The 5010-nt window shown below is 32.4% G+C and overlaps 1 protein-coding gene across 1 annotated transcript; it reads left to right on the top strand.

Annotated features, from left to right (window-relative positions):
- The first annotated feature begins 3571 nt into the window (after positions 1-3571).
- On the top strand, positions 3572-4660 carry LOC111691562. The gene has a single exon (XM_023454618.1). It carries the CDS (start codon positions 3572-3574, stop codon positions 4658-4660), a length of 1089 nt encoding a protein of 362 aa, XP_023310386.1.
- Positions 4661-5010: the final 350 nt, after the last annotated feature.

Below are 5010 nucleotides of genomic sequence, written 5' to 3'. Positions count from 1 at the left end.
CCCAATTGTGAAAGAATTGAAAAAAAATCAAATTTTTCATTTTTACGAACGTTACAGGGTGCTCAGAAATGTAAATTTTGCTCCTTTAAATTTTTCTGAAATTTTGATTAAGCGGTCCGGAAAAACCGTTCGATAGATCGATCTGCCCATTTACGGAGCTTTTGGGGGTACATCGAGGTGTAAAAATTCGTACAAGCATTAGACTCTCCATCGATATTAGCAAAGATGCGGTCGACTTAGCAAAACAAGTCAAAAAGTCACTTTTTTCACTTTTTTCAAGTTAATGTCGAGGATGAAAGAAATTTTTTTTCTTCCAAGAACGCTACATAGCCTTGTAGGAAATTTATTCGAGATTTCGAAACTGCCCGTCAATTTTCTGTCTGATCATTAGTTGCTGAGATATCGATGGTTAAAGCCAAAAGGATGCTTTTGTATTCGTAGTCGAATATCTCCGGGTCAAATTAACGTAGAGAAAAACTTAAAAAAATAAATTAAAGCTGAATGAACAGGCTATCAAGTCCATATCATGATTTTTGTGTAAAAAATTTTTCCAAGCCCGTGGACCGAGGAAAAAAAACGCAAAAAATTGAAAAAAAATTGTTTAGTCTTATTTCTTAGAATTTCGCGATGACAGTCCTCCTAAAAATTTTGAATTAAGAAATTTGGAAACTAGACATTCGGCGCTTTAAAATGCTTTTTTTAAAACATTGATACGATCATTTTTAACTGAGATACAGCATTCTGAAAATTCACTAAAAATTCGAAAAATTTTTTTGCTCCCTTAATTTTTTGCAGAAGTATATTTAATATATAAAGGAAACCAAATTATTACCGTATTATATTCTAATTGAGACCTAACCAAAGAAAAATAAAGACAACACATACTTTTAATATTTTTAAAATTCTTGGTAAGTCTCAAAATGAAGCCCAACATTCGAAAATCACGTCTTACTATGTAATCTATATGAACATCATATACCAACTTATCATCCAAGATGACTGCGAGATCCTTAATACTATAAGCTTTTTCAATAATATTAGAACCAATAATAAAGTATGCCTATTTCTAGTGAAATTGCATTTCTTAACATTAATAAATAAGTCATTACACTTACAAAGATGATACAATCTATGACTATCTTCCTGAAATTCAACAACACCAGTATTACTTGAAATTTGTTTGAACATCATAATATCATCAGCATACATCGAGAAACGACAGTGCTTAAAGCATTTAGATATATTATTTATATACATATATAGAAAACAGTAAAGGACCTATATGACTACCACAATGTACTGGGAACGATTGGTTAAATACGATTTAATCCATTCTAGAAGGTTGCCAAACACACCAACACATCGAAGCTTATTAAAAAGAGTATCATGATGAATCGTATTAAAAGTTTTCGAAAAGTCAGTGTATACAGCATCCACCTGAACATTTTTATCCATACTATCAGAGATGAGAAAAGGAGCAAGGTTAGACACAGTAGATCCATGACTAAAAAATCCATGCTGGTTTTCGTTTAATAAATATTTTATTTGAAAAAATAATTTATCCGTAATAATTGATTCCAAGATTTTGCTAAAAGTGCATGAAATAGAAATTGATATGTAATTATTTATTTCATATGTACTGCCAGATTTAAAAATAGGTGTAACTTTAGCAATCTTCCACTTTCAATAATAGATTTATTAAATATTAAAAAAAGTGGTAACTTGATATGATTACCACACGATTTGATAAAAATTGGAGGAATATTGTCACACCTAGCACCCTTATCAATATATATGTTATTAATCTTATCTGTTATGTGTCATTAATGTCAATAATATTAATAACATTGTTAAAACATACAGGGTCATTAATAATTACTGGCTGATTAGATGGCTCATAAACAGAAGCAAAAAATTCACCAAAAGCTTTAGCTATGTCTGGATAATTACCAAAAACTTTGTTGTCATAATTCATGTTGCAGGGAATAGTATTTATACTTCTGATATGCGAAACGTATAACCAAAATCTTTTTGAGTTACTAATAATATTATTTTCCGTATCAACAATAAATTTTTTGTAATCAATGTGTATTTGTTTTTTAGACTGACTTCTGCAATTTTCAAACAAATTATAATCATCAACTATATTATATTTTTTTCCACCTATAATGGAATATACTTTTCTATCCTTAGCAGTTTCCTTGTGTCAGTAAAAAAAAAACAGATAGGAAGTTTCCTACTTTTATGGCCAACTAAAGAAACATATTTCTCTATAATATTATTTAGAACCTCGTAAAAAATTAAAATAGCTCTATCAGTAGTAGTCTTATTAAACAATAATTCCCAATTGACGACACTAAGTTCGTCATTAATTTTATTATAGTCTGCTTTAAAAAAGTTAAAAGACAAATATGAAACTTTGGGTTCTTTCATTTCAATGTAAGATAAATCAATTTGAATATCAAGTGACACATAATGCAAATCTTCTTTAACAAAAGGACAATCACACCTCCTCACTGTAATATCTGAATAGTTGGACAAAAATAAGTCTAATATCCTATCATTACTATTAACACAGCCATTAAACTGGAATAAGCTATAAAAAAATCAGAAAAACTTTGATAAATTTCATCGCTTACCAACATATGTTAGAATGACTAAGTTTGTATATCATAGGATCATTCAAATCTATTCAAGTTGTAATCACCTACTATGAAAAAATACATCATTACGATTATTTTCAATACAGTTACTAACTTTGTTGATCTAGGTAGTTGTACAATGTAGCATAAGGCGCAAAAGAAGATGCCACTACAAAATATACCTATGACCTCGATATTTCTCAGAAAATCCACTATTTTAGTGAAAACTAGCTCAAATCAGAACTGATTTTTTCCTAAATTGTGTCCAAATATATCATTCTCGTAGTATTTTGGGGTGCTGAACACGATGCCATCAGTAAAGTTTACCAGTGACCTCTATTTCTCAGTAAACTGGCCCAAATATGGATCAAAACTGATAAATTTTCTCCTTTTGTACCATTTTGAGGCGCTGTACAAGATGCCATTAGTAAAATTTACCCATGAACTCGATATTTCTCAGAAAATCTACTATACACTGAGCTCGTAAAGTTTGGAATAAATTCGATAAATCGTTATTGAAGGGTTTTGACAGGAAATCCTCGGTCACGTCAACTTTAGTTTGTAAAATGTGACTTTTTTCAGCCATCGACTTTTTTTTGTTTTGTTTGTTTTTGAGCTATGACGTCATCGGCAATTTTTTTAAATGGCAACCCATATTTTTTTCCACGGATTTCGATAGAGCACATTTTTCTGAGTACGAATATGTCAAAAACGTATGACCTTCAAAATGGAAGTTTTCGAGATATTCGGTTCCAAAGTTTCAAGAATGCATTATACAAGCGATGACAAAGTACTAATCATTTATCAAGGAAGCTCTGAAAAAATTACAGTTTTGATAGTTGTCAGAATTTTGAAGTTTGTCCTCGCAAGTTTGTGTTTTATTTTAAGTTAATTAATCATTATTCTATCAGAATTCATTTTATTTGAAAATGGTTCGTCGTTTGAGTGAAAGGGAAAGAATCGAAATTTTGATGATGATCGGTTACGGGGACAGAGCTCGCACACAAGTAGAAGTTTGCCGTTTATTTAATAACAAATATCCAAACAGAGAACCAATTACACAGTCCACGGTTAGTAAAATAGAGCAAAAGTTTTTAGAAATGGGTCATGCGAGAGATCGCCCTAGAACGGGTCGTCCACCAGTACAAGAAGATGTTAAATTGAATGTTCTACTAGAGCTTCAAGAAAATCCCCATTTACCCACCCGCCAAGTGGCGGCAAACAACGGAATAGTTCAAAGCTCCGTCTTAAAATATTTGAAATTGTACAAATGGCATCCGTATAAAGTGGTTTTGGTCCAACAATTAAACGAAGATGATCCTGACCGTAGGTTACAGTTTTGTGAAACCATGTTGCAACGCCTGATTGATGACGACGGATTCTTACGCAATATTATTTTTTCTGATGAGGCTACCTTTTATCTCGACGGCACAGTAAACCGGCAAAACTGTAGATATTGGTCTCCTGAAAATCCACACTGGAAAATGGAAACTCGTAGTCAGTTTCCACAAAAAGTTAACGTTTGGGCTGGCCTTGTTGCTAACCGCATTTTGGGTCCATTTTTCATTGAAGGCGCATTAACAGGTGAAAAATATTTTGAATTTTTAAGAGACGTTTTAGTCCCTGCACTTGCGGTGCTTTACCCAAATGACGTAGATCCCGATCTGCCCAATAACACGATATGGTACCAACAAGACGGTGCACCTCCTCATTTTGCAGTGATCGTTCGCAACTATTTAAACCAAATATTTGCTAACCGTTGGATTGGTCGAAGAGGAACTATCGAATGGCCCCCTAGATCTCCGGATCTCACTCCCCTAGACTACTTTTTATGGGGCTATTTAAAGAGCAAAGTCTACTTCAATAGACCAAATACCATTGAAGAATTAAAGGACAGAATTCGCAATGAAATTCGAGCCATTCAACCAGATATTCTTCATAAGGTTCTGCAGGAGTTTCAGTGGCGAATGGGATATTGCCAAGAAGTGAATGGAGGTCACTTTGAAAATTTCCTCTGATTTTCTTGTTTACTTTAATTATTTATCATTTGCACAGAAACCTTTTTTTATTTGTTAAAATTGTTGTTGATTATTACTTAAAAAATTAAACAAATTGCTCCTAAAATCTCTCAAAATGTTCGATAAGCTATTAAAAAACTTGACCCACTCGATACCTTGTATATGGTACATCCTTGAAACTTTGGAACCTAATAGACAGTTTAAGTTATGTATCGGACATAACGTATACGTAGAATTTGACCGTTGCGCATGCTCAAATTAATATCATGATCATCTACAATCAACTTAAACTGTCTATTATCTCGAAAACTTCCATCTTGAAGGTCATACGTTTTTGACATATTCATACT

Source organism: Anoplophora glabripennis, unplaced genomic scaffold (genome assembly GCF_000390285.2).
Source record: "Anoplophora glabripennis isolate ALB-LARVAE unplaced genomic scaffold, Agla_2.0 scaffold364, whole genome shotgun sequence".
In the NCBI taxonomy this organism is placed as follows: Eukaryota; Metazoa; Arthropoda; class Insecta; order Coleoptera; family Cerambycidae; genus Anoplophora; species Anoplophora glabripennis.
The sequence above is the reverse complement of the archived record's forward strand: the minus strand, read 5'-3'. Positions and strand labels throughout refer to the sequence as shown.